This window comes from Papio anubis, chromosome 6 (assembly GCF_008728515.1).
Source record: "Papio anubis isolate 15944 chromosome 6, Panubis1.0, whole genome shotgun sequence".
In the NCBI taxonomy this organism is placed as follows: Eukaryota; Metazoa; Chordata; class Mammalia; order Primates; family Cercopithecidae; genus Papio; species Papio anubis.
This window is the reverse complement of record NC_044981.1, coordinates 442,656-457,083: the sequence shown is the minus strand read 5'-3', so window position 1 is coordinate 457,083 and position 14,428 is coordinate 442,656. Positions and strand designations below refer to the sequence as shown.

Below are 14,428 nucleotides of genomic sequence, written 5' to 3'. Positions count from 1 at the left end.
AGCTGATATGTAGTTGCTCAGGTAATTTGGTTTTACTTTTCTATTATGAATATTTTCGAACATGTGAAAAGCGGAGATGAAAGTATAATTAACTTCTGTGTACCTGTCACCTAGATTTAACAATTATTGCTCTTTTTTTATACTCACTTTTGAGGTTGGTTTGTTTGCATCTTGCTGATGTATTTTAAAGCAAACCTCAAGCAGCATGGTTTCCTCCTAAATACCTGAATGTCAGTCTCTCAAGTAAGGATAAAGACATTTATGTGCATAATCACAATGATATTATCATAGTTAACCAAATTAGCAGTAATTTTTAAATATCATCTCATTCCCAGTTCAGATTTCTCAAATTATCCCCAAACTTGTTTTTTCATAGTTGATATGTCCAAATCAAGATTCAAATAAAATTCAGGCATTTCACTTAATTTTTAAATCTCTTAATCCTCTTTTAAACTAAAACCATCCCCTCACCTTTCTTACCCTGTTTCTGGTTTTTCCTTTTTTTTTTTTTTTTAAATGGAGTTTCACTCTGTTGCCCAGGCTGGAGTGCAGTGGCGCGATCTCGGCTCCCTGCAACCTCTGCCTCCTGGGTTCAAGCGATTCTCCTGCCTCAGCCTCTCGAGTAGCTGGGATTACAGGCGCCGCCACCGCGCCCGGCTGATTTCCACACCCAGCCTGTTTCTGGTTTTTCATGCCACTGATTTGTTGAAGAAACAAGGTCATTTGTCCTGGAAGGTATCCCCCACTCTGAATTTGACCGATGACTTCCTCATGGTATCATTTAACTTATTTTTCTTGCCATTAAATTGCTTGGACTTACCTAATTGGATGTTAGATAGATTCACTTTCAGCATTTTCAGGCACGGATAGTGCTGTGCTTCCTGGTTCATCACACCAGGCAGGAGGGCGCTGGCGTCTGGGGCCTCTCCTGAGGACTGAATCAGTAGCTTCAAGGGGGGATTGGGAGCCAGCAGGTGAGACAGACAAGTGTGTGTGTACACACACACACACGCACACGCACACACACGTATGCTTTTCACCCCTCTACTATCTCTGCTTTATTTTGATTTTGTTTTCCCTGAAATTCTCTATTTTATCAAGATTTTCATGTTTTATTAGCATTGCATTCTAATTTTTAAATTATTTAAAATTCATGTTATAGGCCCTTTCATTATCTGTTTTATTTGTATGTTCTATGTGATTTTTTTTAACATTGATTTTTTAGGGATATCTTTTTTGTGTTTTTAAAATGTGTAATTTTAATTTTCCTCCTTGACTTAGTAGTTTTTAGTAAATTTTTCTTTTCGTAGTCTGTTCTTACCGTACTGTGAACAGAGAAAATGTTTCTTAATATATATTAAGTTTTTGTAAGTATGCCAAAAATTAAAAAGGATGGACAGACATGTTTTCTTCAGGGTCCACTATCTGATATAATATCAATGCCTGATTAATTATATTATTTAAATCTAGCTTCTTTATATTAAACATGACAGACAAATCTCCGTCTTTAATTTTGATTCTGTCAGCTTTTCTTTGTGTGTAAAGCATGTGTTTGCTTCGTAACTTCTGGTTCTTAGATTCTCTTGATGAGAATGTATTCTTAAGTAGTCCCCGAGATTTCCCTCAGTTTGGTGTTTTGCTAGGTGGACTCACAGAACTCAGGGAAAGCCGTTGTACTGAGTTACGGTTCATTACCGGGAAATTACAGATTACAGTCAGCCAGGGAGAGAGATTCATGGAGCAGATCTAGGCGATTTTCATCCATGGAGCTTCCAGTAGTCTCCCAGTGGAACTCCAGGCAGCACTGACTTTCCTGGTAACAGTGCGGACAACGCACGTGGAGTACTTCCATCCAAGGAAGCTACCCGAACCTTGTTGTCCAGATCCAGAGTCTCTAGTAGGGCCCCGTCACACGGACGTGGTCAAGGCTGACTTCAGTCTTCTCCCTCAGATCAGGCGGATATTGAGTGACCCTAAGTCCTCACCGTCAGTTCCACTGTTAGATTATCTAGTGTGGCCGGTGGTCCACAGGCAAACAAAGACACTCTTACCAGGCAGAACATTTCAAGAGTTTAGAGATTACCTCCCAGGACCTGAGGGCAAAGGCCAGACCTTTTGGGGGGCAAGATTAGATTATTTGATGCACAATAGCGTAATGTTAGCGTTTTATACCTTTCCTTTTGTATGCGTTTGCTTGGTATATTATTTGTAATATTCTTTGTAACCTTTTAGAGATTTTTCTTTTGACATGTGTCTTGTGTTGCTACATGTGGCAGGATTTTGATTTTTTAAATACTATTCTGAGAGCCTTTGCTTTTAAATAGAAGAATGGAAGCCATTTACATTTATCATAATTGAAATGTTTGTCCTGATATCTTTTTCTTTTGTCTTGTTTTGTTACCTTTTGTGCTTCCTTTTTTCTTCTTGGCAATGTAGACCATATTATTTGCAGATTTGAGAGAAATGTTTTAAGATTTTATTATAGGTTGTCTCGACTTCTGTTACATTGACAACAGTTTAGCATGTCTTTATTTCCCATACCTTTCCCTTTTTTTTTTTTTTTTTTTGCCTCAATTTAATTTGAAATTATGGACCCAGCTTATTTTACCTTTTCCAGTTTTAGATTTATTTTTTGTTTCTTACATTTAATTTTATATTTACCACAGTTATACAGTAAATATGTATATATAGTGTGTGTGTACATATCTATGTGTGTCTGTGTGAATATATGTGTGTGTGTACATACACACAAACATATACAGTACATATACACGTAAACTTAATTGGCTTTGATGTTTATTGCCTATGTTTTATATTTCATCTTTCCTATCCTTATCTTTGAAATTTTTTGTCTTGAACAATGTGTTACATCTTTTATGCTATACCTTTTGAATTCTGGTGTGTCTGGAAGTACCTCTTGCCTGTATGCATGAACACACTTGACTGTAAGAGAATTATTTTCTGAAGACATTGATCCAATGACTTTTAGTGTTGCAGAGACAAAATCCTGAGCCAACATAATTCTTCATTATTTGTAAATTGTTTGTTTTTCTCCCTATCTAAATGTTTAAAAGATGTATTTGTTTAGCCTTGGATTTTTTTAGAAACGAAAAAACACCTTTGCAGGATATACTGGAATACAGGTTCTGTTTTCATTCATTTTAGCCAACACTTGATAAGCCTTCCGAATCTAGAGACTCCCCTCTTCAATTCTCGGAGCTTTTCTTGTTTTCACGTTAGATAGAACTCATGGTTTTCCTCTGAATGTCTTGGGTTAACACGTCGCTCTCTTGCTTCTGCCCCTGCGCGCTGCCCAGCTGGCTTCTGTTTCTCAGCGGCTGCTCCGCTGACCAGCAGTGGATGCCTCCTCCCGATTTCCATCTGTTTTCCTGCCATTCTGGGATGTGGGGAAATTGTTCTCTAAATGGTTATCAAAGGAAAGGAGCTGTGTGGTTAAGAAAAATGGGGGAACAGAACTGTAGTCCTGAAGATAGTTACGGAAACATTGGAAGATGTTTCTGGTCTGTACCATCCTTGTGTTCCAGAGTTGGGCATAGGGGATAGGTACGAATCAGAGCTTTTCTCTGCTTTTTTTTTCATCATCTGCATGCTTCAGTTCCATCCAGTGAACTATTTCATACCCAGTCCAAGTCTGCTTTTTTTCAGTCCACCCAACCCGGTATACCGTTAATAGCCTTTACTCATCCTTAAGTTTTTATGCCATTGTCAGTTTTGTTTCTTCCTGTGGGTCCCCGCAGGTATTTTAATCAGAACTTGAGAAGAAATGTGTCTGGCATAACACCTGCCAATAGCAACCTTGGTATCTTTAGTACAGTTTTTTCTTTATTCTGCAAAAATGTTTCTAGCACCAGACTTCATTTTGCCATGGCCTTCCCTCTGTCATTCCCTTGTGTTCCCTTGAAGTGGGAGTGACCTGTGGGTCGTTAGCAGATGCTGCTCACACTGGCCCTCCGGGGTGGCGGTGAGGTTGGTGGAGCTGTTGGTAGAGGGTGAAAGGCCTTCCCGAGCTCCTCAGTGCCTCTGAGCACCACCTTTGTTTTGGTAGCGATTTCCCTGAATGCCCCGAGCTTGTGCATTTAATGACCTGTATAGTCTCTTGTTTTTAGTGACAAATCCACCATTATCACTTGCTCCTTTCAAGAACACCTGCAGGTCAAAACTATCTGAATGAATTTTGGTTACGGTTACACTAGCGTGAAAAGCCTGAGCAGAGCAAATGGCACATGTTGCTCCCGGCACTGTTTGTCTTATTTGTCTTCCTTCCCCTGTTCCTTGTCTTGCTGCTGCTTAACTCTGGGTGGCTCGAGCCATAATTGATTTTTTGACACGTTCTGTTGTTAGTGTCTGTTGATGTATGAAGATAATTCAGGTAAGTATCATTTTCAAGGACTCAGTTATCTAAGTGAGAATCATTCCTGTTAGACTTCTAGTTGCAATTATTTTATTATTTATTGATTTTCTTCAGTATAATTTGGGAAGAGAAGGAACCACAGAATACTTAACCCGTTTAAATATAATTTATATATGATTTGTCTACTCTGATAAAAGTTTGGTAAAATAAGAAATAGAAACTAAATGTTTGAAGGGCTCTTTGTCAATTTAAAATATTAATGCGTCTTACACTAACCCTTCCTCTTCTCCTACTTCAGTAAGTATAGTCCTCCTCAGAGGTCAGCATGTGAGCCAAATTAGGCCGCAGCCTTTGTACAGGCCGGGAGCTAAGCATGGCTGTGTTTTCCCATGCTAAAAACAAAACAAGAAGAATATGTGATAGAGGCCATATGCGGCCCATGAAGCCTGAAGTGTTTACTGTTTGGTTCTTCATAGCAATAGTTTGCTCATCTGTGATCTGGCTTGAATATTCCTGTCTCACACGGGCTAGCATTAACGTAGAATGCTTAGAGCATGTACATGCTTCTGTGCCCAACCCTGGATCCTTTAGATACTACCCTACACAGGCATTATTCCGTAGTGCCTCGTTTAACGACGGCATTTACATAAATGCATGGATGGGTATTATGAATTTTTTATTTCAATTGCAAATTTGACATCTACATCTTATTTGAGCATTAAAATGATCAAATAATCGTAGTGAACTAATAGTCTTTCTATAACCTTGATTTTTCTTTAAGAAGTGCTGTTATACATACTTTTTTTGTTTTCTCAAGTACAAACTTATAATGTTCAACTGCTTCACATATTTAAGTTTTAATAGATTAGAAACAATAACAAACCTATGATCATGTACCAAGTTGCTTACTGAGTTATTCTACTTAAAACTGTTTTCAGAGAAAATAAAAGGTCAAGTGAACCAGACATTGGGTTATTTGGTTTAATTTTCTGGAAAATAGGATTGCCTTTATCAGATGCCAGTGTCTCTCAGTCCTCATGCTTGGCTGACAGTTTGACAGTGACTCTGCTGTGGGGGAGACGGGTGGAGGAGGTTAGTCTGTCAACAAAAAGGGCTGTAAACTGAGCCAGGGGTCCGGGGTCACCTCACCTTGACCTGCTCATCAGTGATGGGTTTTGTCAATATCAGAAAACGTGGCTACATGATTCCCTTTAATGCTGATTTTGACTCAGACAGCAACCCGTGGAGCTGCTGTGGGGTGTGACATCTCAGCACGGCACCTGCTCAGTGAGTCCCGGTGTCCTCCTCGCCAGGACTGGCAGAGCGTCACAGCAGCACTTAAACCAAGAGGGAGAGCGGATCTGCACACACACAGGAGGGAGAGCGGATCCGCACACACACAAGAGCGGATCTGCACACACACAGGGGGGAGAGCGGATCCGCACACACACACAGAGGAGGGAGAGCGGATCTGGACACACAGGAGGGAGAGCGGATCTGCACACACACACACGGGGGAGAGCAGATCTGCACACACACACACAGGAGGGAGAGCGGATCTGCACACACACACACAGGAGGGAGAGCGGATCCGCACACACACACACAGGAGGGAGAGCGGATCCGCACACACACACACAGGGGGGAGAGCGGATCCGCACACACACAGGAGAGCGGATCTGCACACACAGGAGGGAGAGCGATCTAAAAATGTTACACAACAAGCAGGGGGGAGGTTTGACCCGGCACACACACATGGTGAGGGAGAGCGGATCCACATTACCACACACAGAGGGAGAATGGATCTGCACACACACAGGAGAATGGATCTGCACACAGGGGAGGAATGGATCCGCACACAGGACAATAGTGGAATGAAGGTGGAGGGAGTGGACGGTAACACAGGAGGGAGAATGGATTCGGGACACAGGAAGAGGAGATGGATCTGTCATCAACCACACACAGTAGTGGGAGAGCGGATCTGCACACACACAGGGAGAGCCTGGATCTGCACACACAGGAGGGGGAGAGCCGATCCCGCATACTACAGGGAGGGAGATGGATCTGCACACACAGGAGGGAGGAGCCGATCTGCACACACACACACAGGAGGGGAGAGTTTTGATCCAAGACACACAGCAGTGAGAAATGACCGCACACACAGGAGGGAGAGCGGATCTGCACACACAGGAGGGAGAGAGCGGATCTGCACAGCCACAGTGGAGGGAGAGCGGATCCATGTGACACACACACAGGAGGGAGAGCGGATCTGCACACACACAGGAGAGCGGATCTGCACACTCAGGAGGGAGAGCGGATCCGCACACACACGGAAGAGCAGATCTGCACACGCACAGCATGGAAGTCTTTCCGGTTTTGCTTTCTAGTACTTAGGCATAGCCTGACTCCTCTCCTTACAGATCGGGAAGGACGTTCCTTTCCATTTCACTTAGTGAGTTGAACCCCAGTTTCCACTTTGGTCTGTAGGAACATTTTATGTCACTGTTACCACACAGTTCAAATTCTGAAACGTGACAGAAATTACTTTCTCCTCCCTCTGAGTCAGCCCAACTCATTCAACTACAGTAGCTGGGTTTTCCCCAAATGTATTCCTTTTTTCTCTGAATGTGTTTCTTTGATAGAGGAGCAGTCTGTTTATTTTAGAATTTCAAAGAAAATTTGAGGTGGCTTACTGAAAGAAAAAAAAGATGAAAAATAACAGGATCATAATTAAAAACTAATTAAAAGGAGCAGAGAGAGAGACGTTAGCAGACATTGAGTGTGTGTGCGTGGTGCATTTGAGTACTCAGAGTTTTCTGACCAATTATCTGAAATGCCTGGGACCCAGCAGTGTTTCAGATTTTTAAATATTCGCATGACATAGTTATTGGTTGGACATCCCAAATCTGAACATCTGAAATGGGAAGTGCTCCAATGAACATTTCCTTTGACTGTCATGTGAGTGCTTCAAGTTTCAGATTTTGGAGCATTTTGGATTTTCGGATTGGAGATATTCAACCTGTAGTAGTGAGACCCAGGAGGCCTCAAGTCTCCCTTTTCTTTTTCAGTTCAGCTGTTTTTACCGCTTGGTCTCGAAGACAGATGATTGTGTTAGGTACTATTCTAATGGTGGTAAACTGTGAATAGCGTAGACCGGTGTCTGCTGGGTGCCTTGTACAGCGCAGCATGGTTTTACTCCTTTCCAGCAGTGAAAATACTGTGACCATTTAAAAAAGCTGTTTAAAAATAGCATTTTGATTTAATGTATCTTCACCCATTAAAATGGCCTACGTTTTAACTAGATTTTTTTTTTTTTTTTTCCTAGCCATCCATCAAAAACTAGAAGCAGATGGAACGGAAAAAGTAGAAGGATCCATGACGCAGAAACTGGAGAATGTTCTGAACAGTAAGTTTTGTGCTACTACCCATAACTATTTATGGACTTTATAACATGCTTTAAAATTAGTTCTTGGACCTGATATCACGGGATAAGGCAGTAAGTTGCATTTTAGTATTTATTTCTAAATGGTAATGATTTAATGAACACAAAGGGGAATAGAAACATTGAAAATGAATGTTCTGTTTCTGCTTGCATTTTATTTATGAGAAATCATAATTTGAAAACAGTCCACTTCTTGAGGAATAAAGTTTCCTACCATAAAACCGACCAGCATATAAACAGCATCTTCAAAGCTAGGAAAGCACTGAAGCAGTAGCCAGGATTGTCACTGACCAGCAACCTGGAGGAGCCGCCATCAGGTGTCTCCCAGCGTTAATGCAAATAACCTCAGCCGTGAGAGTAACAGATTCTTAGGGGCCATTTATTTGTGTATACCTTGCCTTTTTCCGAAAAAGAATTTAAGGCCGCTGGCTATTTAAGAATGTGTCTAAATCTGAGATATTTTGTAAAAATTATAGGCCCAGGGAAAATGGCTATGTGCAAAGTTTTGAGTTCTGTCCACCTTCCTGGTCTATCCGTTTTCTGACATCCTAGGTCCCAGCCCAGAAGAAACTGATCAGATGAATTAATCCTTACTATGACATTACTGGCTTAAAAATAAATCACTTAAAATAAATCTTTTCACACCTATAGTTTACATGTGATAGGAATGCCCATAGGAATCTCCTTATTTTTAAATACAACATATGATTTCATCATGAAGTAGAGTTAAGATTAATTGGAAAAATGAAGAAGCCTCACACCAGATCTTTAAAGATTCTATGAACGTAAGGCTGTGATGTGAAGCTAGTTTTGCGCTTCCAGCTTAAGTTAGTCCCATGGGTGAAACGTTCTGAGCCTTTATGTGAATATCTTTTCACAAACCTGAGTGATCCCTAAGAGAAAGCATTTTCTAGAAAGAAGTGTTCTCTTGGTAGTAGCGTTTGAGTACTTGGATATCATTCTAAATTTAGGAATTTAACAGCACTTAATTTTTTTTCCTCTGATTATTATTATTTAATTGCCTTGAGATTTTCCCTTGTTTTTATCTTTGAGAACCAAGTCACCAATTTTGTTAAAATGAAGATATTCTGAATTCAACTCGAAAGCTCATTGAAGCTGTTTCTGTGTTAGCGTAGTTAGAGATTTTAAGGTCTTGAAAGGATCTTTTCTACTCAAGGATGTTGTTTGCCCTGGAGAAGTTATCACACTATGATATCTGTATAAAAAACACGTTTACTTCAGTAATTTTTAAAAGGTGGCTTATAGGGCCAGTTGACATAGTAAGTATATCATGGTATCAGAGGAGACCCTTGTCAGGTTTGGGAAATTCTAGGGTCTGTTTCATGTGTTAGGCTTAGCGTAGTATGGTAATGCGATTTTTTTTTCTTTAAAGGAGTAGTTTGAGAAATCGTCCCTTGGGACTTGGGGTATTAAAAATTACCTTTTTCCATATATTCCTTTATAGCCATGCATTTTTTTTCCAGAAAAGCGTCATGTTAACTTTCTATTGAAGTTTGCTCTTTTTGGATAAAGTTCAGCTTAATATAAATGGCCACTTCTTTATGAGACCATTCGTCAGGACTTTTTGGTATTAAAATTTCCCTAAAATACCTTTCTTTATAACAATTCCCCCTTTTCCAGAAACATTTTTTAACAACATGATGTTGATGTTTGCTGTCCTAGGATATGTTTTTCCTAGTTGAGGCCAACTTGACAAACGTTTATTTAACTCCGGTTGTGTCAGGTTCCGTGCTAAGCCAGCCTGGGAGCAGAGCCGGAGGGGACGCAGCTCTGGCCCCCAGAGAGTCCTGCCCAGGCGGGTCTGTCGTTATCGGGGACTTCAGTGCTGCAGAACTGGTGAAAACACAGAATTAAAGTCACAAAAATTCAGTCAGTTCTGTTGAACCGAATTTATTTTATTTTAGAAAGGAAGGAAAGAATAAATGAGTACGAGCGTAACTTAGTTCGCTTAAATTATTACTAATGCTTTTCACCTTACGTATAATTATATACTAATGTATATGGATGCTACTTTACTTTTTTTTAAAGTTTTTTTTTTTTTGTCAGTTGGGCAATCTTTCTGACTTTTAAGATAAGTTTCTAAAGGATACTGTTGGCTGCAAGAAACTTAGGTCATTTATTCAGAGTTTATCGGTTTTGACACTTTTTTTGAAATTGTTAAAAAAACAGAAATTGTTTTTTGTTTTCATGGTGTGTGTTTCTCATGTTTGTGTTTGAACTTAATAACTTTTTCTTGATTTCAAGCCAGTGAGGACTATCAGTTTATTTATATCACATTCACATATTCAACTCTGTGTTCTTACCTGTTTCCAGTATATAGAACAGCATATTGTTCAGTAGAATTTCTGCAGTGATGAACATGTGGCTGCTGAGCTTCCAGTGCGACTGGTACAACTGAGGAACTGAATTTTAAATTCTTATTTAATTTTAATTAATTCAGCTTTAAATTGAAATAGTCCCGTGTGGCTGGTAGTTCCTGTGTTAGACAGTGCAGGTGTAGACATGCTGTGTAAGTATTTGTAGTAGTAGCTGTGGCAGTCATGGCTCACGCTTGTGGAGGGCTTACTGCAAGGCAGGTGTTGCTCGAAACTATCTACGTATATTTAGTCCTCACAACAACCCTTTGAGGTTTGTGCTATTATCTTCACCTTATTGATGACAAAACTAAAGCCCAGAAGATTAATTGAGCCACGTAAGGTTATATAAATAGGAAGCAGCAGAGCTGCAATTTATAGCCAGAACTCTGGCTCCAGACTTGTGCTTTGAACTGCAGGCAGGCCGTGCTGTGTGTGTGGTTTTGATAGGCACAGGTTTCGGTCATCGCGGTTCAGTTCATAACAGCCATTCCCCAGCAACACCAGAACTGCAGTTCCCACAGGGCAGTCACCATAGCTGCATAAAGTACGGTTCCCTCCAGCTCTTTAATTCACAGGTTGCTGTGTAATGACAGGTGCTGTAGATGATCGGCCACACTGCCTCCTTCCAGGCCACCGGAGATGGCCACTGTACGTCTGTTACCAGTTCTCAGCAGACAGCAAAGTGCGCAGTTGTGCTGCCTCCTTATCTCCCAGTGAGAAACCCTACTGACATTTTACAACAAATGGTTGATCGGGAAGGGATTGGTCGATAAAAATGAAAGTGTGTCCAAAACCAGAAAGCTCTAACACTGGAAGTGAAATGCAAATCCAACAAATGGAGAGTGACAGAAGCTGGCTGTGGGGATGTAGGCCCTGCTGCTGTTTGAAACTCAAGAGTAACTTGGTGGAGGGGAGCTTACCAACATAGGTGAGAAAGTGTGAAGAAAAGCAAGAGATGTCTCAAAGAAGTACTGCTCAGAGAACCTCAGAGATGTTTCATGATGTGGACGGTGCAAAGGAAAAAACATCAGAAGTTGATTCATAGTTAGAAAGGAGCAGGATAATCTGTCAGAGCATAGAAAAGAGGCTTGATTCATATTGTAAATTTTACAACAAAAAAGAAGGCAAACACTCTTGATCAGTTTTTCTACAAAGAAATATAGCATTTTAATTTTAAATGTTTCTGATGCTTTAAATTGTATATTAAATATTCTTTGTACTTCAAAAATTTTTGTTATTCGTTCATAAGCAACAATAGTGAGTTTTTAATGTTTGAACAAAAATTTCTGGGTATCACAGAACAAGTGCGATCTTCCCATTGATGATCAGATGCTCTTGCTGTGTTTTAGCTCGCACAGCCGCTGTCACAGTCCTGCACGCTGTGCAAAGCAAGGCCTGCCCGTGGGGTGTTGTCCCGCCTCTCTGAGTAGTAAGACACTGGTCATCGATTCACGCAGCAACTTTTAGTCAGGCATTTATCTGTAAGCATTTATCGAGCACGTTTGCTTTATCCTAGGGATATAAAAATAAAACGTGTGCTTTACCTCTGGAGATTATGGCTGAATGGAAGATACACACACATATTCAGGTGATCAGATGATGGTGTGATAATACTGCTCTGGTGGGAGTCCTCAGCTGTGGCTAAAGCCCACAAAAGGGGAAGCCAGCCAAAAAGTTGAGTGCAGAGAATACCAGGGGAGGTTACAGGAACCTTAAGAGAGGAGCAGGAAGTAGCCGGACAAGCAGAGGCTGGCGGTGGGCAGCTGAGTGGAGGGGGGCAGGAATGTCCCAGCAGGGCCAGCGCGTGAGTTCAGAGCAGAGATAGGCCGTAGCCCAGGAAGCAGGGTCCAGTGTGGCTATGTGCAGATAGGAGAGGTGTGGCCTCAGGGTAGACGGGGTCTGCCCCTGACCAACTTGCTGTGCAGTAGTGTGGAATCTGTCTTTATTCTCAAGACAAATAGTGAGCCATCGAAGGAGTTTCAATAACGGAACGATAGGAGATTTTTAAAGAGCAGTCTGCCATCTGTGTAGGGAATGGATGAGAAGGGAGGTACGTCAGAGGCAAGAAGGGAACAGCCAGAAGTGGATGGTAGGCATGTTACGCCGTGTCAGCAGTCATGTGTGCATGTTACGCCGTGTCAGCAGTCATGTGTGTAGTAGTGGAATAAAGTAATGTAAGGGTGACGTGGCTGCTAATGAAGGTAGAGCAAGTGGCAGGTGAGAAAGGGGAAGGGACAGGGAAGGTTTGATGTGTTACACAGGGAAAAGGAAGTAGTCGTTGGTGACTTACAGATGTCCGGCCTCAGATGGATGAAGGAGCATGTTTGGGGCATAAGGAGAGGCATGGAGATGAGAACATTCAGTTCAACTTACAGCACGTTGAATTTGAGATTCCTGAGGGGCGTGCCGATGGCGTTCTTGCTGGCTCTTCCTGTGTCCCACTGCGTCACGCTGGGCAAGTTGTAGAACCCCTGTGCCTCAGTTGCCTCCAACATAAAACGGGGGTAAAAACAGTGCCTGTCTTACAGCGACATAGCCATGTGCAGGTCAACTAATACACAGGAGGGTTTTAGAATCGCACCTGGCATAGCATCAGTGCTTCATGTCATGATTAGCTGTCATTATTGTATGTCTAGTGAAAATATTTTTAAGGATTGGTCTTAACGCTCGCAGACACATCTTGAAACACAGATTTGGGAGTCACCAGCATGAAGATGGTCGTTGAACAAACAGGATTGAATGATTTAACCCAAGTACTACGTGCAAAATGAAAGAAGAAAGCTAAGGATTTGGAACACTAGGGAATATCCAGAAGGGCCAGGATGTGGAAAAGAAACTGACATTTACTCAGTGGCTGGCCAGCAAATATTTCACAACGGGCATTCAAAAAAAAAAAAAGAAGAAGAGGAAGAGGAGGCGGAAGTGGAGAGAGAGAGAGACAGAGAGAGCCAGAGAGAGAAAGAAAGAAAGGAAAGAAAGGAAGAAAATTAGCCCTAATATTAGCATTTCCCAATTTCCAAGGTGTAAATACTCCCATTGGAGTTGGTTTCAAGCTGCCAGCTCAACTTGGAGATGAAGAGATGCTGGCAGCTGCTTTTGAGAAGGGCCCGTGCTGCCGTCAGCTCTTCCTCCTCGCCCAGGTTCCAGTTCCGGATACTGCACATAGAGGGTCGGGCGTGGTGCTGGGAACAGGCTTTCCGTGCTGTTAAGGATCTTGTCCGTGTAGCATCATTATGGTAGAGCCAACAGCCTATGTAGTCATTTTCTAGTCTGTTGAAATTGAGGTAGTTAAGTCTCTTTGTGAATTTGTACATTTTAGAGTTACCCTCATTTTCCAGGCGCCCTGATGTTTCGCTTCCTAATCTCATTCAACTTGCTTCTTCCTGGGATACGTTGCGCTGTCGTGGGTGGGGCAGCCGGTGAGGGGCGTTCCTTCTATCCTGCCTCTGACCTCTCCATTCCCATCAAGCAGAGAGCAGGTTAGAAATCACTTCCGTGGTCTGTCTCCAGTGTCAGTACCAAGGAAAGGACCAAATGGTCACTTTGAAATAAGAGAAAGCATAATATTTACTTTAAATAAACATGCTTGAAATTATAAGATACCATTAGAATTACAGGACTAGGTCTTCTAGACGACAGGAGTTCCTGGCACATGTAAAAATGCTTGTTCCCTTGTTAAGGATGTAAGATCACTGGGCAGGTATGAGTTCCACTGATTGGGGTGTAATGCTGGCTGGACTTTACTTCCCATCTTGCACCGTAGGAAAATTTTTCTGCTCCACAGACCCGACTGCACAGGTGGCAGCCACGCTGCGTTCACAACAGCATTGCTGTTAGTTCTTGCAGTTCCTGTGTGACTGAGACAGTGAGAGGCATTGTCCAAATTCACTGGTGTTGGAGACCATCTTTGGGTGAGGAGAAAGGACCAAGTTCCAGACCTTCGTTTGCCCAAGGCTGCCAAACGTAGATCAGGATTTGCTCTGCAGCCTCTGAGGCCAGAGTCATGGCCATCCACTCCAGTTAGACTTACTCTGTGGCTGGACACTGATGTTCAGACCCCTACCAGCTGCCTTAAAATTGGGTGTTCTTGGTGTGAGAATGTGTGTAGATTAGCACACGGGGGTTTTTATGGGATGACCTTTGTTGATGCCTTCCTGGTGGCATTATCTGTGACATTAGCCTCACGTGTGAAGAGCACCCCTTTTCTTTCATAATTTTGTTGTCTTATTAGTAGCC

At 41.9% G+C, this 14,428-nt stretch overlaps 1 protein-coding gene across 8 annotated transcripts in view; it reads left to right on the top strand.

Moving 5' to 3' along the window:
• The window catches only part of EXOC2 (exocyst complex component 2), a 200,665-nt gene that overhangs the window by 79,249 nt on the left and 106,988 nt on the right, over positions 1-14,428 (top strand). For all 8 annotated transcript variants that reach the window (XM_021936926.2, XM_021936925.2, XM_003896943.5 and 5 more), the window contains one exon: positions 7,698-7,778. In XM_021936926.2, the coding sequence (XP_021792618.2) occupies positions 7,698-7,778 (81 nt within the window). The remainder of the gene's footprint in view (positions 1-7,697; positions 7,779-14,428) is intronic.